The sequence below is a fragment of the Ptychodera flava genome, chromosome 12 (assembly GCF_041260155.1).
Source record: "Ptychodera flava strain L36383 chromosome 12, AS_Pfla_20210202, whole genome shotgun sequence".
Taxonomy (NCBI): domain Eukaryota; kingdom Metazoa; phylum Hemichordata; class Enteropneusta; family Ptychoderidae; genus Ptychodera; species Ptychodera flava.
The window spans coordinates 6,853,164-6,878,093 of record NC_091939.1 but is presented as its reverse complement, the minus strand read 5'-3'; the positions used below and the strand labels follow the sequence as shown (position 1 = coordinate 6,878,093).

At 40.8% G+C, this 24,930-nt stretch overlaps 1 protein-coding gene across 1 annotated transcript in view; it reads left to right on the top strand.

The window, feature by feature from the left end:
- The first annotated feature begins 148 nt into the window (after window positions 1–148).
- The window catches only part of LOC139144830 (eukaryotic translation initiation factor 4E transporter-like), a 53,746-nt gene continuing 28,964 nt past the window's right edge, over window positions 149–24,930 (top strand). Inside the window, exons 1-3 of the mRNA XM_070715623.1 lie at window positions 149–429; window positions 19,919–20,034; window positions 23,540–23,613. Coding sequence (XP_070571724.1) covers window positions 19,921–20,034; window positions 23,540–23,613 — 188 coding nt within the window. The 5' untranslated portion in view covers window positions 149–429; window positions 19,919–19,920. The remainder of the gene's footprint in view (window positions 430–19,918; window positions 20,035–23,539; window positions 23,614–24,930) is intronic.

Sequence of the window (24,930 nt, the reverse complement as noted above, 5' to 3'; positions counted from 1 at the left end):
ACAAAATGTCTTTTGTCCCAATAAAATAACTTACTTTGCCCTTTTGTCGCGTATTTTTTTGTTTAATCGGTTGAATCATGAAAATTACTTCGAAATACAAACTGGTCCAGGTTAACCCGGAAGCGATAATTTGTGACGTCATTTATGCAAATAACCTTGTTTACATCCGGGCAATTTCTGATGTTTCTCCATTACTGTGCTGTTCCAAGTTTCACATTTTTGTTGTCGAATATTTCGTGGAAAATGTTAGTGAAATTGTTACTCTAGCGACATTCGACGCCTTTAGAATTATTCCTTGCTTTTCTAACCCGCATTTAGTGGATATTTAGTCTACCTGAGTGTCTTGGAGTTGCTTCTAGAGGTGCTCTTGCACAGAAGGTTTACAACCGAAACAACGTGGCAAGCTTCAAGCCTGTGTGTGCTGCCGAGGTTAGACATTTTTGTTTTCATTATTTTATGTGTCAAAACACACAAATGGGTCTCCATTGTACCGTAATTACTCTCTTGCAATAGAAATACATATAATCTGAGGCCTCTAGCATTATCCAGTGTGCCATGTCACGGAAGGTTAAAATCTAAGACAGAAATTTTGTAATGTCTCCATCCTTGTCGCAGCGCTGGCTCGACTACTGTTATTTTGTTCTCTCAGTCAGGTTCATGTTGTCTGCATATTCATAAGCGCAGGCCTTTACCCCTTGAGACTGAATAAGATAAATGTTGGTCATGAAAGTCACCCAATTTATTTCGGAGAATGCTTTTTACAGATTATGGCAGTTTGCGTGAACTAGCGTTTCATAAACCGTAAACGCACTAAAATGGGTTTGTTTTGCTGTACATGTAAAAGCAGGAAGTGGCATCTCTCGCTCTTTTGTTCGTTTGCCTTTTGTGTCTGACACACCTGTTATTTACAAAAATAAAAACAAAAGAACAATGTTGGGGATGTTAACACTCCCCTGTACTACTACAAGAGTTTCCTTCAATGGGAATTAACAGTAGGATCTTTAGTGCGGAATCTGTATGGCTTCTCTTGAATGTTACAATTGAACCACTACTTGCGGAAGTTTTACTCTTTCTCCTGTTTGCATCTACTGCCATTTACCTTGTACATGTTGTAAACTGGAAGTCCCCATGTATGTTGCATATTCAGGTTTACGACAGCAATAACCTCCATGAGGATACACAGTTACATCAAGATTCATCCAATTTAACCGGTTTCAACGATATTTGTGCAACAAAAAAATAGCAGGGACTCCCAAAGCAAATCTCAAATCTGAATTGGTAATGTTCATGAACTTTGGACTCTTCTTAGTCACTCATTCATTGTGCAGCAAGCCACCTGCATGTAATATGTTGCCCTTGTAAATAGCTTACAAGAAAGGCAAATCTGAAAGTGAAGCTACACTTTTTCGCCCTCACACAGCCATTTGTTTTGGTGAACACTGTGGAACTAGGTGAATTTTGTATAAACTTTGACATGATTTGCTACTTTGTTATTTAGAATCATTCTTCCAATCATAAAAAGTGACAAGAAAGGCCATCATTTAAAGAGTTTGTTAACCCTTTTCCTGCCAGACAGTATCACTTTCCCATCAGCCAAGTCAGTAAAAAGCGGTATTGAGCCAAAAAATGACATATTTTCACCACTTGGCTTGGTATGTTACATCATCTTTAGTCCAAAAAATCAAGTTTACAGTATTTTTGTTTTTAACAGCCTTCAAATGTACAGTATTATGTTAAAATACACTATATGGAATGTGTTGTGTTTCATTAATTTTAACCATCTTAACCTGATGGTGAAATATGGACTTGGCAGGAAAAGGGTTAAATATGTAGCAAAGCACGTTTAGAGATCTGATAATCATTTTGTGGTTTTTGAAAGACAAAGTGTATCACTTTTCAGACGGAGTAATTAATTAAAGTTAAATCAGTAGTGATAGTGTTTTCATGAACAGGAATAAAACAGATTTGGAGAAACTCAAAGTTAGTTCATATATGCTGTAATTTGAGATCAAAATTGCTGACATTTTATTATCAAGACTCAAGAAGACTTGCAATATGTTGTTTACAATTACTTGTTTCCAAACAGTTGTGACGAGTATGTGCAATTACAGACCTGAGCATTTTTGACATTCTGTCCTGCACCACATGAATAATGAGCAAGTCAAAGCACAGTTTTAGGACAGGCTGCCAAAGTACTTTGACTGACATTTACCGCATGTGTGCCATTGTCCAATATCTCCTTTTTCTAGAGGATTATGGCATACTCTTAATTGCATGACCACCGCTAAACAATCTTTTTACTAAGTTTTTAGTAACGTTACATTGTATTTGGCATATTTTCTGTTTGTGTACTGTATGAGATGTATTCTATGTATCTTCTGTGCTGTGTAGCTCACATACCCTTTGTCCTTTTGCGAGGTGTCGTCCTGCAACGTAGGTGATAAAAGTTATGATAAGTATGGATTCCTTGAATCAGTGTCTACATCCATGAAGAACAACTTCCCTGATTGATGCAACAATGTGAAGCACTTCGTTTTGTTGTACGCTCGTGTATTTTTTCCTTTAGACAAAGTGTTAAAATTTCTAGAGTATGCAAATTTTTTCAAAGTTGAAACACCTAGGAACACAAATGTCACATGTATGGTTGGTAATCTGCGAGAGAAACCAACTTCAGGAAATGACCCCGTAAATTGAATCATTTTTAGAAAAGTCATCTCTCATGCAGGAAACATACTGTTAGATTTACAAAGTGTAGTAAGGTATAACAGTGGTTTCTCATGTTAACTGTTATATTGTAAATCTTTCCGAAATTTCTTTCTTTATGAAAATGGATGTATATTAATTAACCCTTTTCCTGCCAAGTCGGTGAAAATCCGCTTGAAATTCGGTGTAGCTAGAAGCTGAGTAGCCACGGCCGTTATCCTCCTAAGGCGGTGGAAATCGGGCTCCTTTTTGGTACCCCCTTTCCTGCCTAGTCGACGGAACTACGTGTAGCAAACCCTTGCTCACACTAGGGGTCGTTCGAGGACAGGTTTTGGGCGAGGAACGGCGTTTGCTCTCGAAATGGGTTCACAGGGAGTCCAAGGACAGGGAAAGGTGCAGAAACCTGTCCGCCAGTCCCCCACACCCGAGGGGGGCTGGGTTTTTTTTACCGCTTTTTAGCGGACTTGGCAGGATAGCATGGTGACGTTTTCTGGCGGAGTTGGACGTACTTGGCTGCCTGGCACTATAGAGATTGCTGCCGAACTTGACCAACTCGGCAATGCTAATCTAGAAGGCTACCTCTTGCAAACGACTTGGCAGATATGCCGATGGTGCGAGACGAAAGTCACTTATTCAGTTGTGCGTGACTGAAAATGAGAACGTATTTTTGACGGGACGGCTCGACTTGTTCCTCCCATGGAACGGATATGAACGACTCGGAAATACCATTACAAACTGGTGTCCGACGTACTAAGCTGGGCTTCAGCTCTGCAAGTTCAAGCCAGGCAACGTCCTTCACTGCCTTGGCCGTGCCATTCAATGGACGTAGCTTTGGATTTTTTATTTATTCCACCGTCCGAAGTACTGGCTCTGGTTTGCAGGCAAACGTATCCTCTTGCCGATGCATTGGTAACTACGTACGCTGTTTGCGTACAGAGAATTCAAAAGGGCACATGAGGTCAATATGCTACATGTACGGGGATACCGTCTGCATTTAGCAGGGACTGCTTTTGTTATGCAAACCAGCTAGCAGTACAATATGGCTGCCAGCATGTGGACACGTCGATGGCTAGAACAATGGAAGCATATTGCGTTGCACCCGTGCATCGCAAAAGTGAACTGAAGACTTGGGGGTAGTGACTGGTTATCACTGGTTAGCTGCAGCCCAAGCCATGTCGTACAAACCCGTACCTGACTGAGGACCACTCGATTAAGTCAGTAATGAACGGTAACACTCGTAAGCCAACTCCCAACTGAGCTGGCAAAACTACGTAAAGCTGTGCTTCAATGGCTCAGCCATGTCGTTAATACAACGGCAAAAACGTAGTTTTTGTGCTACACTGCCAAGTCGTTGGAGGTACGTATTCAATTGACCCTACCCTGGGGAAACAGGACAGGTTTGACGGTGCTGCTGCACCCCTAGCACGACCCTCAGGGTCTCTGACTAACAGACGAGTGAGGTGATGTTTGTGCCTAGCGGACGTACGTAATACTGAAGGAGTTTATTTCCGAAAAAATAAACATGAAACGGCAATAAAATGACGCACTCCCAGGGGCAAACAAAGCCGGTGACCTCAATTTTTTTCTGCAGCAACCCTTGAGCTCCTTCCCCTGTCTACGGGCATGTAGAAATTATCGAAGTCTAACACGTATAAGTACGGCTAAAACTACCCTGAAAATGGGCGATTTCTGCCAAAATGCCTGGCAGGATAACATGCAGGAGAGCCAATCTTTTGCAGGCACATATTATGGGGCGGTTTTCTACTGACTTGGGAGAATAACGGACAAGGGCGCTCGGCAGGAAAAGGGTTAAAATAGGTCAAATCAACATGAAAACTTCAATGACTGTTTAATTACGCACAGTGTTTCTCTTATTGTGAACTTTAAAAGTATACCGTCACCTGTTCCAATTTTGCCACAGTTACCATGGAAAGAGAAAATCTATCCAATCACAGAATTTAAGCGGGTGGCAACTTTTTAAAAACAGCGCCCTCACATGGGCATTTTGAATATCAAGGAACGCCTCTTTGACTATATATGGACATATTTAGATTGCAGGTGACTGTATACCTTTAATTGACAGGTGATGAATACAAGAACTACATTTATTTTAAAATTAGTCTATTGATATCTTTTCTGGGTAATCATGTGAGCACTGTCATGTTGACCCACTTCTGGTATTTTGACCGTAGATGTACCCACGTCTGGTGCTTTCAAATGTGGCCTGTATGGCCTACTAACAACATTTATGAATTTCTAAGAGATGTGGTAAAATAGAACAATGTCACTGGTAGTACAGAAGAACTGATGTGAAAGTTGTTGCTGATGTCATGTGCCATCTCCCAGAGTAGATCTTGATAAAGTCATTGTTGTCTCACAGTTGCTTTATCAAGTACCTACAGTACCATGGAATATATTTTCCTATGTGCTGCTGAAGCAATAAAGATGACATCACCGAACAGAAAAAACATGTCAAAGAATAGATGTCAGTGAAAGCTGCTTTTATTAAGTTTCTAAGTGTCTTTCAATCACTTGCTACATACAAGAAATGGAGCTAACAAGCTAACACTTATTGCACATCCAAAAATTGACATCGGAAGTTGAACGTAACATGAACACTTGTCAAATTCTTCAGGAGCATTGTACGACTTCTTTCAACATCAAGTGAATCTTACAATGTAGAAAATAGTAGTACTACCATCTCCACATTTGATAAACTGGCTTACAAAACTCTAACCTTGAATCAGTGCGCCATTTTGACTTGCCTAGATCCGCAAGTAGCGTGATCAAAGGTCAAAAGGTCAAAGAGATGTTTAACCCTTTTCCTGCCAAGTCGGTGAAAATCCGCTTGAAATTTGGTGTAGCCAGAATCTAAGCACTGGTGACCGTTATTCTCCCAACCTGGTGGAAATCGGGCCCTTTTTGGGTACCCCCTTTCCTGCCAAGTCGACGGCACTACGTTTTGCTATCCCCTGTGCGTTTAGGGGTCATCCGAGGAGAGGTTTTCTGACAAGGAACGCCTTTTCCCCTCGAAATGGGTTCGCAGGGAGTCGATAGACAGGGAAAGGTGCAGAAACCTGTCCGCCAGTCCCCCACACCCGAGGGGGGCTGGTTTTTTTTTACCGCTTTTTAGCGGACTTGGCAGGATAGCATGGTGACGTTTTCTGGCGGAGTTGGACGTACTTGGCTGCCTGGCACTATAGAGATTGCTGCCGAACTTGACCAACTCGGCAATGCTAATCTAGAAGGCTACCTCTTGCAAACGACTTGGCAGATATGCCGATGGTGCGAGACGAAAGTCACTTATTCAGTTGTGCGTGACTGAAAATGAGAACGTATTTTTGACGGGACGGCTCGACTTGTTCCTCCCATGGAACGGATATGAACGACTCGGAAATACCATTACAAACTGGTGTCCGACGTACTAAGCTGGGCTTCAGCTCTGCAAGTTCAAGCCAGGCAACGTCCTTCACTGCCTTGGCCGTGCCATTCAATGGACGTAGCTTTGGATTTTTTATTTATTCCATCGTCCGAAGTATTGGCTCTGGTTTGCAGGCAAACGTATCCTCTTGCCGCGCATTAGTAACTACGTACGCTGTTTGCGTACAGAGAATTCAAAAGGTGACATAAGGTCAATATGCTACAGGGATACCGCCTGCAGTTAGCAGGGACTGCTTTTGTTATGCAAACCAGCTAGCAGTACAATATGGCTGCCAGGCATGTGGACACGTCGATGGCTAGAACAATGGAAGCATATTGCGTTGCACCCGTGCATCGCAAAAGTGAACTGAAGACTTGGGGGTAGTGACTGGTTATCACTGGTTAGCTGCAGCCCAAGCCATGTCGGTACAAACCCGTACCTGACTGAGGACCACTCGATTAAGTCAGTAATGAACGGTAACACTCGTAAGCCAACTCCCAACTGAGCTGGCAAACTACGTTAAGCTGTGCTTCAATGGCTCAGCCATGTCGTTAATACAACGGCAAAAACGTAGTTTTTGTGCTACACTGCCAAGTCGTTTAAGGTACGTATTCAATTGACCCTACCCTGGGGAAACAGGACAGGTTTGACGGTGCTTCTGCACCCCTAGCACGACCCTCAGGGTCTCTGACTAACAGACGAGTGAGGTGATGTTTGTGCCTAGCGGACGTGCGTAATACTGAAGGAGTTTATTTCCGAAAAAATAAACATGAAACGGCAATAAAATGACGCACTCCCAGGGGCAAACAAAGCCGGTGACCTCAATTTTTTTCTGCAGCAACCCTTGAGCTCCTTCCCCTGTCTACAGGCATTTAGAAATTATCGAAGTCTAACACGTATAAGTACGGCTAAAACTACCCTGAAAATGGGCGATTTCTGCCAAAATGCCTGGCAGGATAACATGCAGGAGAGCCAATCTTTTGCAGGCACATATTATGGGGCGGTTTTCTACTGACTTGGGAGAATAACGGACAAGGGCGCTCGGCAGGAAAAGGGTTAAAGCATGATCTGAATTTTCCATCCATATTTGCATGTCTAACATAAAATTTCCAATGGAAAATATTAAATAATTGACAAAAAGAGACTTGTACCATCAACAACATGCATGGATTTTTATTGGCCGGGAGATCAACTTGCAACTAATCTCTTCTATCATTCTCATTCATATGAAAGCCACCTATCAATATATATATAATTATATATATGTGGCACACTCAAACTTGTTGTAAGGTCCTCTGTCTCATTATTCCAGCAATATTTTATATACCAGTCCGGGTAATATCCATTTAATCCAGGATATTACAATAGACCAATCAGCGAACCTGCCGTCGCCAACATCATTAACCCTTTTCCTGCCGAGCGCCCCTGTCCGTTATCCTGCCAAGTCGGTCAAAACCGGCCCCCTTTTCCGTGTCTACAGAAGATAGGCTCTCCTGCACGCTTTCCTGCCAGGCATTTGGCGGGAAAATACCGCATTTTCGGGGTACGATTACCGACCATATACGTGTTAGACTTCAAAAATTTTTGCATGCCCGTATAGAGGGGCAACCGCTGATGAGGTTGTGTCCAGAAAATGACGAGGTCACGGGCGTTGTTTGCCCCGGGGGACGTGCACTTTTATGCCCTTTTCTAGCTTACTTTCGCGGAAGTAAAGCTCGTTCGCCGGCACGCACGGCCACACCGGGGAAACGTCACCTCTCTCGTGGGTTAGTAGAAGACCCAGGGGTTAGTGCTATGGTGCGGGAGCACCCTCAAACCTGTCCTGTTTCCCCTGGGTTGTGTCACTTGGCCACGTACTTTGAACGACTTGGAAGAGTCGCACATTGCAGTCTGCTTTGACGTAGTGTCAACGACATAGTTCCGCCATTGAAGGAAGGCGTGTACGTAGTTTGGCCAGTTCAGTGAACACTTAGCTCGTTAGTGTTACCGTTTCCTAACACGTTAGTTGTGCAGTTGTTACTAAGGTGCAGTTTTGTACCACCTTAGCTCTGGACAGTGCAACTGCTCTATGCACTAACCCCAACGACAGATGGTTGGTACAACGTCTACGTCGCACGAGCACAGCCTCCGTTGGGCTGTGCCCCTCCCACGTGATACAACGCACGTTCATCCATTACTATAGCGTCCTTACGGATCTGCCAAAAACGAAAGTGGGGGTAAAAACAAAACAAACGAAAATATGCGATCCATAGATAGTATTTTATTCGGGAATAATTTACATTATGCCGAACAATAAATCTCGGAGTCTGTCTCGACGTCCGAGTGCATGGTCCGTGTTTCAAAAATTACAATCGGGGTGGCAGATCCGTGTTTCAAAAATTATAATAGGGGAATTGTACAAAATAATCCGTCTAAACAAAACAAAACAACGAAAATATGCGATCCATAGATAGTATTTTATTCGGGAATAATTTACATTATGCCGAATAATAATCTCAGAGTCTGTCTCGACGTCCGAGTGCATGGTCCGTGTTACAAAGATTACAATCGGGGATTGTACAAAATAATCCGTGTTTCAATTTACAATCAGCGGGATCGTAAAGCACAAACAAACGGCACAACCGTGCTCAAAATGTGATCATGGTCCGTGTTCAGAATACAGTCAAGCCACTGTTAGGCGAAGCTGTCCCCTGTCCGTTATTTACGTCGGGTTCTCTTGCTGATGGGTGTCGTCGGGGCTGTGTGAGTAGAGGTCTGCACGCCAATGCTCCTCTTACCTCGTAGCATCATGCGATGATGAAAAGCCGCAAAACACTCGCCCTCGTGAAGATGAACCCCGCACAGACTACATCCTTTGGACGTCTCAGACAGTCGTCCGCTCGCAGTGGTCTTACCCTCTCTGCTACATACTTTACAGCATTTCTGCCGCCCTCCAAACGGCTGACAACGTGCATCGGCTGATTTTGTGGATTGATGTACGAGGCAAGAGAAACAGTGGCCTCGACCTCTCTCACACTGGGCTGCGATCGCCCACAATAACCGCCAATGAGTTGTTTCCCGACACGCAGATGAAACATCTTATGGGTCAGCTTACTATCAGGGTGTACATGCTTGAAGCATATATATGCATTTACCAGGGCAACATCAATCAGGTAACATGCCAGATATGTCCACCATCTGTGGTTCTTGCGCCCAGTGTGAAAGTACTTGCGCTTCTGGTTGGCTCGGTCGACGCCTCCCATGTACCGGCGATAATTATACAGCGACAGAGGCACTTGTCGCCGCTCGTCTCCCTCCCCCACTGGCACGCACTCCAAGGGTGGATAGACCGTATTCAAGATCAGCACCTGAGCGTTACTATCCTGATAAGCAGTGATGTTAAGACGAGAGTCCGTTCTGGTCGTGGCTTTCATATCCCCAACAGACAGAGGAAGGCGCTTCCTCTTACCGGCGGAATTAATTGAGGGGGCATGGTGCGACGATTACGGCGGTTGAAACTCCCGACCATGTAGATCCGGTCTCCATCAGCTCTCTAGCAGTAACGACCGTGCTAAACAGGCTATCACAGAATAGGCTGTGATTATATCCACAGAATGGCTGGACCAGCTCCATCGTAATTCTTTTCACCACACCTCGCTCCTGCCGTCTCCCATCAGTCCGATCCCGATATTTCACACCTAGGTACGGTGCAAAGTTAGCTATGTATGCAGTGGTGGAGTCGCACAGCTGCCATATCTTGAAACCGTCTCGATCAGGCTTATGCGGTAATCTCTGCTTAAATTTAGAACGGCCCTTAAATCGCACCATGCCCTCGTCGATGGAGATCTCTCTACCCATCTTATAATTATTTACGCACCGGTCAACTATGGGCTCCATCCATGGATTGATTTTATACAGGGGATCCTCCTGACACCGACGTCGGCGGCGTGCCTCATCAGGATCACGACGTGGATCGTTCTCTGGGTCTGCCAGATGAAAGTATCGCATAAGCTGCTGAAAGCGACTGCGGGTAATCACAGTAGAAATACCCTGGTTTCTCAGAAAGGGATCGCTAGACCAATAATCCTCCACTGATGATTTACGGTCGATACCCATACAGACTAAGACGCCAATGAACGCCTGCACCTCTCGGTAGTCAGCGTTACGCCAGTATTTATCTATTTTCCTAGCGATATGTCGCTGGTGGAATTTGGCGTATTTATTAGTCTCGTCCTTGGCCAATCTGATCAGTGTAGCTGGAATAACTTAAAAAAGTAATCGAGCTCACGGGCGTGGCTGGGCAAGGTGAAAGTCGGTCCTCTCTCATGGTCAAAATCGGTCTCCTCAAATATATTAGCATCGGTAGTCTCCGACATACGCCAGACAGGAGGTGTGTCGTCCTCCGCCAACACAGCAGCAACGTCATCATCGTCGTCAGAGCTTGCCTCACCTACGTACTGCCTGTCATAAAAGTCATCGTCCTCTGCCGCATCCTCGTCAACCTCCGAGTCGGACTCAGCGGTGATATCACCGTCGTCTGGGCGTCTGGGCCTGAACTCGCCCGTAGCGGCATCAAGGATCATATCTGGCTCAAAATCAGGTGGGCTATCCTGATAACGAACCCTCCGCACTATCTTTTTCGGCGGGGACATCGCAGCACACGAAACTATGGCAGGAGCGGGCTCGGCAGCCTCTGCTGATGACGAGGACTCAAGCTCTTTCGCACTGGGCACAGGAACCTCTCCTGACGCAGGATGAGGGCTCATAGTAGCAACAGGTGGTGTCTCTCCCGGAGCAGCCGGGGGAGAACCAATGGCATCAGCCGTCTCATTACTCACTGTCTCACTAGCAGCAGCAGACGTAGTCTGTGCAGGTGAAGTATCTCCCACAAGAGCAGATGTAGTCTCTGCAGGTGAAGTAGTCTCTCCCGGAGCAGCCGGGTGAGAACCACTGGCAACCGGTGACCCGTCATCATCCTCATCGGCAGAACGATCGTCTTACGTTTACGCTTACCACTGGGTTTTTCAGCCGGAGATGGCTTCGCCTTACGGGAGCGTTTCTTGCCCGACTTCTTAGAACGTTTACTAGGGACATCACAACGATCGCTACCACTACCGCCCGGAGACTCTGCATCTTTGAGCTTCAGTCGTCTGCTCGCCTTCAGAAAACTTTTGCGGTCCGTCAAGCTCATGTCTGGAACAGTGTCGACAGACTAGCAGGTCCCTCCCTTTTAAAGCCACAGGGAAACAAAGCCCTGGACATGATTGGACGCAGGGGTGTTAATATATGCATCCACCTGTTATTATAATGGACCTACGGCAATCAGTCCACCAACCGGCGCTGACATTCCTACCCGTCATGTAAATTGCCTGTCCGCACCATTTGATATGCTAATAATACTCATTTGCGATGCAAATCAATCGAGCACTTAGCATAACATAGTCAATGTCATTAGCATCTCAACTTGACATTCCGTCCAGCTGGGTACGTGGCATGCGCACCTGCCACCCAAGGACGTTGCCCCAAGCCCATGTTTAGTACGGGTGGGAAACCCGTATCTTTAACCTCATGTCCCTTCTAAGTACGCCTGCGCAGGGCGTATTGTCATCCAAGTCGGTGACAAGCCAACCCGACAGATTGCCCATTAAGCAGTAATGGACTGGCCGTCTCGTTCTTGTACGGCAACGAACAGTGCTTCAGCGGCTTGTTTAGGTCATAACCGTCGCCTGCCGAGCGGCTTACCCAACTAAGGCGGTCAAAGATGAAGGATGCCAAAATTGTCAACGGCTGTCTCGGCCTCGTCCGTTGGGCAAACATGGCTCCTTCAAATAACGTGGCCAGCACGTCTACGTCATCAGCGGTGATGACGACCCGTCATTGACGCCCGAGTGCGTAAAACTCGGAATATACCGACAGGTACCTCTACCTGAGTCGGTCATACTACGGTATAAACAAACACAGGTCTGCCAACTCCCGTTAGACTCGGCCGTTAGCCGAACTTCACAGGGACAACATAGGCGTAACAAGTCGGTGAACAACGGTTCACGCACCTAACCGCAGCCGCCAAGTCGGTGAACAATGGTATCAAATTTTGAGGCCATGTTCCTGAATGGCAAGGCTGAGGCGGTGTGTTTCGTTGCACGGCTTGAACGTCTAGAGCCAAGTGCAGCCGACAACGTCCGACATCTGAGTGGGTAGTCTTTTCGAGAAGGTAACAAGTCGGTTAAAAGCGGTGGTTACCCTTCACAAATGTCGCTCAAGTCCGTTCGGATCAGTTCCATGTCAGGGACTAATCAAGCCGAGTCCGTCAAATCCGTCCGCACTTCCCGTCAATCAGGACCAAGTCCGTGATTTTCGTCTCGCACCATTGGCAAAAAATTGCACCGCCAGCTGAGGCGGTCTTAGGCGGTTGCCTTCGAGAAAGCCGAGTCCGTCAAATCCGTCCGCACTTCCCGTCAATCAGGACCAAGTCCGTGATTTTCGTCTCGCACCATTGGCAAAAAATTGCACCGCCAGCTGAGGCGGTCTTAGGCGGTTGCCTTACAGATTAGCGTTGCCGAGACGGTCAATTTCGGCCGCAATCTATGTAGTGCCTCAGAGCCAAGTTACCCCAAACTCCGCTAGAATACGTCAACGTGCTAACCTGCCAAGTACGCTACTCGTCCCCAAAAAAAAAACCAGTCCCCCACCGGGGTGGGGGACTGGCTGGGTAGCTTCCGCACCTTTCCCTGTCGTTGGACTCTCTGTGAACCCATTTCGAGAGCAAACGCCGTTCCTCGCCCAAAACCTGTCCTCGAACGACCCCTAGCGCGAGCAAGGGTTTGCTACACGTAGTTCCGTCGACTAGGCAGGAAAGGGGGTACCAAAAAGTAGCCCGATTTCCACCGCCTTGGCAGGATAACGGCCGTGGCTGCTCAGATTCTAGCTACACCGAATTTCAAGCGGATTTTCACCGACTTGGCAGGAAAAGGGTTAACAGTTAACCATGCAAACCTAGGCTCGTAGATTACAACAAGCTCGTAACTTTTCGGCTAGATTCCACCTTATTCCAACCTTTATTTTTAGCACTCAATAGTTTTTAGATGTATTAGAAGTTATTTGTCGCCAAATACTGCCTATTTTTGTTCAGATTTTAATTTAACCTTGCCATCTGTAGTATGGAGAATGTATCAAGCTTTGCAATGATGGGTCAACTGCTCTTGTTGGTCATCGGAGCACGATGGAACACAATTTTTTTCGATCACAATGCATTTCCCAGTACGATTGACCCTATGCGCAAAAAAAATGCGCTCCGGATCAATCGCTGAGAAGTTAACCAAAAGCTGGAAAAGAGAACGAAAAACGTCCAATAACTCTTTGATGAACATGTTCAAGGGTAAATAAACTCAGAAAACTATTCCTGAAGAAATTCTTACAATTTTTAACACGGTAGAACGTCCCAAATCGACTCGGGCTGAGACACTTCCGGGAAGCCAACAGTCTCACTCGATCGGTGGATCAATCAGGTCAGATCCGATCTCAGAATAACATTTCAAAGAGAACACACATAACCTTTAACCCTTATTACATATACAGTATGTGATTGGTTCTTGCCTTACCCTCATTATATATACGGTATGCCATTGGCTTTTCCCAACTATCCTCTATATGGACATTACCCGGACTGTATACATGTTATGTGTGTTGCGGTAGGCTTTCTTTAGTGACAGTTATTTACATTGCTTGACACTCAGTTCACCATACATGTACCCAGTGCAATGCAACATGATATTTTTGGCAGCAAAATGTGTATATGTACATGTAATCGCACATTTACTCATTTCTTTTGAAAGTCTCCTAAATGGCCACATCAATTTGATATGCGCATTATTAATTTTTTCGAGTCAAAACAATGTTTTTTGGATCAAATACATGTACGCATGATTTAGCGTCAACGCGACCTCTCAATGATTGCACCAGTCACAGACAAGTGTTACAAACCTGAACAGGGATCAGGATCAACAGCTCCAAAAGACAATTTGATATAGCGGGGACTATGTCCAGGGTTTGTACGGTCCTGGAAAACCCTGGAATTTTATTTTAGCCCTGGAAAACCCTGGAAAGTGAAGATACTTGAGACTGATGTAGTTGAACTTAACAAATCTGATAATAAGTATTCCAAGAAAGCTGAATCTACAGGGAAATGTCTTGTGTCGCAAAGTTAAAGTCTTAGGAGTGCAAATTCTAAGACTGCAAAAGAGAAAAACAAACTGAAATACAATCAGTAGCTATACAGTTAGAAGAAAAAGCTCAGGAATTAAAGCAGTAGATAGGTACGGTGTGACGATAGAAGTCGAGTATAAATTTGTTTTCATGATCAAGAGCCCTGGAAAATTACTTGATTCTAGTAGAATTAGCCCTGGAAAACTGGTCAAAAAACCCTGGAAAGCCCTGGAATTTTATTTGTCCCAAGGTGTACGAACTCTGATGTCATTATGATGACTAGTTTGAAAAAATATGGTTGCACTTCCAACTGATACATTAGTTTTACATCAAGAGCTAAATACTCCTGCAACAGAGAATCAAGGTCTCACAAAATTTGTCCTCTGCTGGTTGTCATTTGCCATTCACCATCATTACCTACGTATGCGTAAATTTAATTTCTCAACAATTAAAATAAAAGCTAAAATTAATTTAACTGTAATGAGCAGTCTTGTCTTTGTAATGTCAGTTTTCAAAGATCATTTCCAGGCACTGTCACAGATTTTCCCTTCATCAATTATTTAGAACACTTTCTAATAAGACAGCCATTCTAAAGAAGTCTTGTTAATGTTTATCCATGCTTACATCAAAATTCAGTTCAAGATGAAGTAGTCCTTCAGACATCTGCAAGAACTGAACAAGTGCAAATAATTCATGAAGCTTGTTATTATACCTGTCTAAAAAAAAAGGGGGATTTTAGTTTCCCTAGGAGATATTTTGGTTTTGCAAACAAGTATGACATATACTTGTTTAATAAGTTTAATATTATAACACATGTAAGCATAGAATATTGAAGTGTGTGCAGTTTTAGTTTATCTGCTCATGATTTCTATAATTAACAATAATGATGCCAAACCTTTCAAGTGCAGTATTGAGGTTATTTGTTCTGGTGAATTACCTGAGGCTCTTGCTTTGAAGTCTGTGTTCATGAAAAATTGAGGAATAAAGTTTAATAAATATTCAGTTACATCCAAGTTGTATCTGTATTGGTTCTTATACAAAGCACATATGCACCATGAACCAGTGTCAGTTTTCAGGTAAGAACATCGTCAGCCATTGTGTGACATCAGTGTTGACCTTTGGGGTAACGTGACCTTGACAAGAGATGATCAGAATCAGAAGTGAAGCAATAATTAAATTTGCCCACTGTCAGTGAGACCCAGACATTAGCAATGTTGTATCCCCAAGTCAATTTGTCCTCAGTGCTTAAAACACTGTAATATTCCTGACAAATGTTTACATAGCTGATACTGTAATTATTTTTTGGTTGCCATGCAGTTGCAGTCTCTTTTTTTGGTAAATTGACTATATTTATTAGCCAGATGATTTGTATCAGGTGAGACATTTAAAAACTTCAGGTTGTATTGAGGGATTGTTCGTCGTGGGCAAGGCATAAAGCAGCTGCTAATGTTACAGAGGACAGCTTGTCTCTGTAAGCTGGATTGCAGCAGCATTATCTCTGGTTTTGATTTCATAGAATGCCTTGTATTTCTTAGTCCTTCTTGTCCTACATACAATCTTACTCAGTAGGGTTTAAAAAAACCTGATTATTTCTCCAATGCTTTTTCTCTCACTCAAGTTGTGTTTGCAGATGTCAAAGCACCAGTTCTTAGTCAGTGTTTTTTCAAGAGAAAATTTCTTTCTCTCATTATTTTAAATATTGGACATTTTGCTGTCTTTTGTCACAAGTTGACACTTTGGCACCCTATTGCAAGAGAGACACAGCAAGATCTTCATTCTTGAAAGAGGTGACCTTTTACCTTGGTTTGTAAACTTCACATGGTCTTTGCAAAGGATCTAATGTCCATAGAAGTACACACTAACCCTTTCACCACCATGGATTAGCCCAATCCAATTGTTATCAATGCTAATTGTAGACCTGTTTACAGAGAATTGGGGGTGAACAGGTGAAACATTATTACCGAATTAATTTCCATTTACACATAGCTGTTCATTTATTGTATTCTTGGCCTTCTGGTTGAATTGTAAAGTCTACTTTTGTGCAGTATCCAAGTAGTATTTGAATAAATTATGGGTAAATTTGTACTCTACACATATATGTACATCACACTCACTGAAATCAGCACATTAGTGTATTAGAATATTTTTGTTACTAAAAAATCTGTATGAAAGCGTGATATTGATATCATGGATGAATCAGTGACTTGCCAAGTCATTCATGTAGACTTTATCATCTTCATATCACTGTTTTATCATGGTAGCAGTTTATATCATTCACTAATTCAGTGGCAGAAGCTTTTTAGTTGGCTCCAAGCAGCAAACACCATGTCTTAACCTTAAATAGGGAGGACTTACAAATATGTATAATGGAGTGAACAGGAAGGTTTGAGCATAAACCCTCCAAAAGAGGATCTATGGTTTGAGCTTTATGAATACTCAGAAACTATTATAAACTCTTGGATAACAAGTCAGAAAGCCATGTATACTTTTGACTTACCTGGTCTCTTTGGTATGTACACACAAATGATTTTAAGTACAGTGTTGTGCTATTTCAGCATTACATTCTACCATTTTGCATTTTGATGTATCATTGTTTTTGTTAAGGTCAGTACCCTGGTAAATTTAAAGGAGGACAGCAGAAATGGTATCAGGTCCTCTGATAATTCACCTATCTTCCGAAACCTTACCAGAAAAATTGTGTACAATCATGAAAAAAATCAGGGAACTTGTAGCTCCTATAATATCACTGCTTTATTGACACACTTTACCCTAAGGAAAAGGTAAACATCGTCATACATAGAGACTTCAAAGAAGCAATACAATAAGTTGCCAAAAAAAGTCAAAATCAGAAATAAATAAATAAGTAAATAAAGGTACATACATAAATGGAACACAAACTGGAAAGAATATTTGTTTTTCATCGTACTTGTTTGTTATTGATCTCTCAGAAGTAGACACTTGTTAATGTACATTGCTATGGGAATGTATAATTTCTTGTTATTCATCATGAATTCTAGTTGACTGTTATGTGATAATGATCGGAATGTTGGGTGTACTGATTGAATAGTATTGTATAATGTATCTCGTTCTGATTTATAGTATTCACAAAAATAGGAAATGAGTCTCATCTTCAATATTATTATGTGTACATCTTTTGCAAATTCTTTCGTTGATAGGGGTTTTAGATTGTCTTCCAGTTTCTATGTGGAGTATATATGGCATACACATGTCTCTTATGGGTTATGACCTGTTGTGGAGGCAGTGTTGCTTCTGTTTTTCTGGTTGTACTGAGCAGAAATCATTGTCATAACATCAACGTAGAATTTTCCTCCACTGAACAGATAGAAACAACATTTATTGTTGATCTTTGGTACCCATACTGTATATACCAATACTGATCAAATTTGAGCGACACCGAATAATTGCGGTATTTTTTGTCTGATGCAAAATGCCGCCAAACTACATGTCATTGTATGGTATATTGTCAATGGACAACAAGGATTTATAAGAAGTTACAAATTTATAAGAAGTTATAAATTTCTTGAAATGAACGTTTTCTCAACAGTTCAAAAATGATTAACCTTGCATAAAATATTAGTGAAAATGGCAAAAAATGTGAAATTTGCATGTCTGAGGATTCCATCAGGTGGTCACCATAATACTTTAAAACTTGTAATACTTTGTCAATTGTTCTTTTTAACAAGCATCTCCAAAAGTTTTCATTTGATTTGATACGTCCACTCGTCAGTGCCCCATCCATTGCAAGATTAATGGCAACTACCAGTACAGTACATTGAACGGAAGGACCAATATTTTTAATGTGTTATGGACACAAACAAGATGGTAAAAAAACCCTGATTTTAAAAAGGAGTAAAGTGGGATATGCTAATTACATGCATAATATAATTCCATTTCCATCAGTAGAGGTTTGAAAGACTAATCTTTTCCAAGAGGCCATTTTAATTGCGGTGTTTTTAGCTCACATTTGGTTTTACCAATGTGAGTTTATCGTATAGGCTGAAGTCAATGGCGTCTGTATGTATGTGTGTATGTATGTATGTATGTACAGTATGTCCGTCAACATCAAAAACACGCAAACCGCTGCACGTTTCAGCTTGGTATTAGGTGTGTGGATGCATCCTGGGCTATAGATGGGATTTTGTTCAAATGAAGTCTGCATTGCCAAAATTATGCAAATTAGCTTACAAAATGTGAAAATGGTCAAGAATTAATAACTCTAGAACCGCTGTTTTGATTGCTTTGAAAATTTGTGTGCAAGTACCTTAGGTTAACCTTATACAGTTTTATGAATATTGTGAAGATATCCTTAATTTTGTATTTTTGCTGAATTTTTTTGTGATTTTTCTCATTTTCAGTAAAAATTATTCTTCTCTGAAACCGCCGGCCCAATCGCTCTCAAATTTGGTTGTCTCTTTGCAAGGGTGTTACTCTTCTAATTTGTTGAAATTATGACAAAATTGGGAAAATTACTATTTTTGTGCAATTTTGTCATTTTTGGTCAAAAAATCTTAGACAGTGTTTCCTTTTTAAAACCCCTGGACAGACAGCTTTCATATTTCGTACACAGACGTACAGAGATGACAATAGTTAGATATGTGGAAATTGTCCTGAAATATAAAAAATTGTATTTTTAAGACAATATTGTCATTTTTGGTCAAGAAAACTTTATCTCAACATTACTTGTTTGATAGCTTTGTAATTTGGTATAAAGTCCCTTGTTTGATAGCTTTGTAATTTGGTATAAAGTCCCGAAAGATGTTATTAGATAAATTTTCTGCTCAAAGTGTTGGGAAACCCCAAAATTTGTATATTTTAGGTACTTTTCTCAGTTTGTGACCTTAAATGACCTATACTAACCCAGGATATGTTGTGAGACAATTTTGAAGGCTGTGAACGTAATTTTGTCATATTTGATACCAATTTGTAGGAAAATTTGATCCAGAAAACAAAGCTGAGGTGATTTTTTTCATTTTGAACCAATTTTTGCAACTTTTCTATGTAAGACATACAAAAACTGATGAGAAATTTGGATCCAGGATAATTCCAGATGTTGTAATCACCACCCACAGTGGAAGGCATTTCACTATCTGTAACTAACTTAAGTGCTGTTTACATTAGAATGATAACACTCATGGCATTAATTAAAATTTCCAAGGTTGTAAATGTACTTCCTGTCATTTGGTCTTATGTAATACCAAGGGGTGGAACATTTGATATGCAGGAGGGGGTAGGGTTTAGAAGATCAATGATGTAGCATTACTTTTTCACCAGATCCCTTGTGCATTTTTTGCCCACTCCCACCTTTTCTTTTTATCAAGCCTTCTCTGTTTTTTTGTTGTTGACATTTGCTTATGTATTTAGGATCTGCTTCTCCCATTGCTATAGAAGTTGATATGCATGTTCCTAAAGATGACCTCCAGTACCTAAGTTGGAGACCTTATTTGCTTTTGTCATTCTTGTTTTTCCTGGTTTAAATATTTCTCGAATGGACCAATTCAAACCGAATGTGAGCACATAGTGTCCTTGACGGTATTTTTTAGTGAAACTGATGATCAATATTGAGTTCATTGTTTATTTGTGTTTTCACCTTAGAAATGGAAAGCAACTGCAAGGCAGAAACACCCAAGAATGAACACAAAGGACACACCGGTAATAATGAAAGTCAAGATGATAGGAGGCAGTCAATTCCAGCTCATCAGTACTCAAAGGCAAGTACATTACCATTATCTGTTACTCTTTTGGTTATCCACATCTTGTGATACAGAATCAAGTTGTAGTTAGCTTCATTTAAGAAGTGTACCACCTCCAGCAGTGGACAGACCAAGATATTTTGAACAGTTCACAATATACATGCACTCTATGTTGCTTGTGTGTATATGGCTAAAACTGATCAAAATTAAGTTGTACACTCAATGTTAGCCTGCTTTATTGCTATTACGTTATGAAAGTACCGGTATACTGAAATTTTGGTGTGAAATGTTTAAAGCATGATTTCTCTCAAACCAAGACCTTTAAGAAAGTCTTAAAAAGACAAAATAAAATACTCTAACGTTTTCAAGAAACCGAGGACAAGAAACAAACCAGTAATTTGTTTTGTCTTTCTTAAGGAGTCATCAGACCTTATTCTCTATGACATCGATCAGGGCTTCCAGGGTTAGATACCTAGTAATCTCAGATTGCTTCAAGTCATGAAAACAGAGAAGTCCCCATGTGTGGATTATATGGACAGTAGTAAATGCATATATATATTATGTATAGCGTACAAGAAAAAAAACAAGTCTAGGCGCTGTTCATAGAGTCCGTTGACATTGATGAATTTGAGGATGACAGGAAGTCAGTACATGCGATTGCAAAATGAAGAAAGCGACATGTGTACAGAGAAGTCTCAAATGAGATTCTTGTCCGAGATAAATGTAAATGTGGAAATCTATCATTCTGATCATGAGTCATCCAGTGATGACCCGAGCTTTCACTCCACTGTTACTGTTTACATTTCATAAATATAATGTACTGCCACTTGAAAGAAATCAATAGCAAAAGCTGCCTGTCTCAGTAAGTGCCTTCATAACAATACATCATCATCTCCATCAACAGGATGACATGGCCATGAGCATGTCCACGTTCTGTATTTGTTCCCAGTTTACTAGGAAAATTATAGTTTTTTCCATGATTTACATGTGATTTCCCATGTTTGTTACTGCAGTATCTGACAATTATATATATGGAAATGGCAATTTATATCCTGAGTACATGAATTTCAGAACAGTTCTCTCCAACTCACAAATTGACTGATGTGTGTCTTGATGTAGGAGTCTGCCTTACGCATTGAAAATATCAAGGTTGCGTTTAGGTTTGATCAACTCTACCTGCTACCTGTTTGGGTGATCAATATTGTATGTATCAAGGTTTGTTTGTATCAGTGGGTGCCGTAGAATGTATCTTTTTAAAAAAAATTTATCATTCATGTTTTTGAAAAAGGAAGGAGAAATATAGGAGTAGGCTAGCCCTTCAAGAGGCTGGTATCAGTTGATCTGTGTGTACTAGTTATAACTGACTCCAACTTGGTCAAAGTGGGATGTGTGATACTGTGAAAATGTAAATATGCATTTTGATGTGTAGAAATCAGAGGCTAACAAGGAAGGAGATCTTAGCAAATATCACCGTCAACCTTTTCACTTCCCGAATTTAAGTTGCATATTTCTCTGTATGGAAATCTTTTACACTTTGTGAATACATGTACAACTCTATCCCCCAACCCTTCACTTTAATAAATACAAGTAGCTTGCTCTGTTCAAGATTTCATATATCAATCTGCAAAATTGTGAAGACTAGTACCATGTGATGTCGTAGGATCCCAAATTTTGATATACGTATACAGATCATACATCTCACACAAGTTGCACTGAACAGTGAAAATACAATTAATTTAAGTAATATGAAAATCTCAAATTATGAGAATCTTGTGAACTTCTGTCTGTACAATAATAACAGTGACTTCAAAGGGTTTTGCAATCCTGACATTGTGTTTTAGTGAAAAAGAAAGGTATTGCAGTTTCTGAAGAACTTGTCTCCATCCCCTTCGTATCATAAAGACAGAAATACATCGCAAAACAAAAAAGTATATAATTTTATATGGTTATACATGTATGAATTTGCTCTTAAATTTGTGTAGGCCTCCTTATAACATTACAGGCATTACCCTTTTCCATAAGATGTGCACCACACTGCAGTGATAAATAAATAATGTGGGAGATAATCTTTCAAAGGTGTTTTGTGTAACGGACTGATTGCTCTTGTGATTTGCATATCTTGACCTTATCAAACGAGACTCCATAAAATTTAGTTAAATTCTGGAATAAAAAACAGACAGGTCAGAATGAAAAAAAATGCTTGCATTTGTTGAGATGATTGACTGAGCATGAAAATTTTATGCTCATCATATATGTAAGAATATTGTACAATTTTTCCCTCTCTATTATTTGCCCTGAAATGTAAACTGACAGGAAAAAGATTAAGGTGGTTTAAATAATTGAAAGTTTGAATTATAATATCAACAGGATAAATTTGCATCGTATAAAAAAGTAGGTTACTGTTGAGACTGCTAATGAAGTGTCACAGGTCACACAGCCAGGAAGTTTTGGAAATGTTGATAATCTGGGAATTTTTCCAGTTAGCTTTCAATAGCATGACACCTGTTCAAACAACCATGAAGGCGCGACATAGGCTTTTTCTTTATTATCGGATAATATCGTCTAAAATTTCTAAGTTAGAGAGTCCCATGAACATGAGACCAAAGTGATCTAATAGGGATAATATTATCAATTTTATCAGATAAAACAGCATTTTTAGCATTTTCCACCCATCTGCTTCTAATATTAGACTCTAACTTAGATTTTAGACGATATTATCGATTTTATCGGATATTATCCGATAAAACAGCACGTCGGGCATCTGCCCCTTCCCCACTAGTCTAATACTAGTTTTAGACTCTAACTTAGATTTTAGACAATTTTATCGGATATTATCCAATAAAACAGCATGTCGGGCATCTGCCTCTTCCCTAATTGTCTAATATTAGACTCTTACTTAGATATTAGACGATAATATCAATTTTATTGGTATTATCTGATAAAACAGCATGTCAGGGCATCTGCCTCTCCCCAACTTCGTCTTATATTCGACTCTAATTTAGATTATATACGATATTATCGATTTTATCGGATATCGTCCGATAAAACAGCATGTCGGGCATCTGCCCCCTCCCCACTAGTTTAATATTAGACTCTAACTTAGATTTTAGATGATATTATCGATTTTATGGGATATTATCCGATAAAACTGCATGTCGGGCATCTGCCTCTTCCCAACTCGTCTAATATTAGACTCTAACTTAGCTGGATTATAGACGATATATCGATTTTATCGGATATTATCCGATAAAACAGCATGTCGGGCATCTGCCTCTTCCCCACTAGTCTAATATAAGACTCTAACTTAGATAACTTAGATAATATTATCCGATAATGCCTATAGTGCCAATGTCGCAGTATCCTCCAAACAACTGTCCTTCAACAATTACAGGTATATCTTTGCTTGAAAAATGTTGAAAATCCTATCTATTCAAGGATCATGACATGAGGTGCACACAACAAGCCACACATACTGGTATTTGTATTGTTAATTATGTTGTGCATTTCCTTTTTGATCTTTCAGGATGAGTTATTAGGTCTATCAAACAGTCCTGCAGCCAGTGTAAGACCGCCATGTCTTTCTCAAGACTTTGACGGGTAAGCCCTTTTATTACTGCCTTCATTATTGTGTTATAGATTCATGATCTGTCCTTCTCTGTAGGTTGATAACTGCTTTATTGTTTTCATTCAATCTGATTTTTGTGCCAGTTGTCCAATTTACTTTGCTCAAATGTCACTGTCAGTGTCAAAAATTTTCAATTTAACCCTTCTTGTGCCAGACTCTATCACTTCCCCATCTGCCAAGTCAGTAAAAAGCAGTTTTGAGCCAAAACCACATGTATCTTCACCCGCTTGGCTTAGTATGGAATGGAAGCTTAAGCCCGGAAAAATCATGTTTATGGTATCTTTTCAGGGACCTTTAAATGTTCAATTTCTTGTAAAATGCAACAAATGCGACCTATTATGCTTCACTTGATTAACCAACTTAACTTGTTTGTGAACTATGAATTTTGCAGGATACGGGATTTATATATTTCTTTATTTAGTTCATAAGTTGTAATTGGTGATGCCAGCCCCCTGGGACCATGAGTGACATTGACAAGAGACTACATCTGATGTCTCTCACAATTATTGATAACAAAGAAACATCACCGCATCAGATGTCTCTTACAATTATTGTTAACAAAGAAACCATTTCATGGTTGAGATTTGTCCATGATGCCTTTTCATAAAAGGCTTGCTCAAGCAAATCACACTAAAGTTTCAATTTAATTCACGTGAAATCAAAGCTATTGGCATCAACCTAAACCCACCATGTCCAATGTTGTAGAAATGAAAACTTTTAAGGTAAAACTCGTAAAGGTAAAAGTCGGTAGTTTTGGTTATTTGATTTTTGATAAAAAAACCCATAAAACTAAAGTCCCATTTTACATTATTGCAAGGATAGCTTATACCGTAATTTGATATGAAAGGTATGCTGACGTCAGTAAAGACAGGCAGGTATTTAGTTTTACTTGCCAAGCTATATTGCATATTACAATGCAAAGAGTTGCTTCCCAAATTGTAGCACCAGAACACATCCGTGCCTACCAGATGCTTATGCAGTGCTATTAACACCAAGGTAACCCAGTTTCAATCAAGGTTCAAAGTTGTTTTCATTTCAACAATAGTGTCAATTGTTGCATCCCTATCATGTGATACCTTCTCTCGTATTATTTCAAGTCAAACCTTTACAGTTTAGTTGTTTGCGAAAGAATAATTTCTTTCATCAGGAAGGAATTCCGTTGAAGCAATGTGTGTAATGACAATATCATAACATTAGCAATGCTGCATTAATAAAAATGTTTGCTTTATCTTACTCAGCAGAACAAGCAGGTTTTCATTAACAACTCAGATCCTTATATGCTAGTTGCA